Source organism: Penaeus monodon, chromosome 31, assembly GCF_015228065.2.
Source record: "Penaeus monodon isolate SGIC_2016 chromosome 31, NSTDA_Pmon_1, whole genome shotgun sequence".
NCBI lineage: Eukaryota > Metazoa > Arthropoda > Malacostraca > Decapoda > Penaeidae > Penaeus > Penaeus monodon.
In genome coordinates, this window is record NC_051416.1 from 30,915,312 (window position 1) to 30,915,561 (window position 250).

A 250-nucleotide genomic window follows, 5' to 3' on the forward strand; every position below is an offset into this window, starting at 1 on the left:
GCCGTGGACTCACTCGCGAGTTTCTCAGCGAGTTCCTTCCATGAATCGGATCCGTGGAGTCGAGGGTCAGCTCCGACTCGCGCTCCCGGGTGCAGCGTCTTCGCCAGCCACTCCTCCTCCTTCGGGACCTGTCGGAGTGCGTGTGACAGAGAATAAGGTCCTCACTATCTGACAGTCTTATTCACAAGAGTCAATGATGATTGTTTTTTTTCATTAATATTGAAACTACTCTACCATTACTATACGTTAT

At 50.0% G+C, this 250-nt stretch overlaps 1 protein-coding gene across 1 annotated transcript in view; it reads right to left on the reverse strand.

Moving 5' to 3' along the window:
* Positions 1-250, reverse strand: part of LOC119592951 — a gene marked incomplete at its 5' end in the record, with an annotated part of 23,747 nt that overhangs the window by 7,766 nt on the left and 15,731 nt on the right. The window contains 1 exon segment of the mRNA XM_037941843.1: positions 14-128. Within this exon segment, the coding sequence (XP_037797771.1) occupies positions 14-128 (115 nt within the window).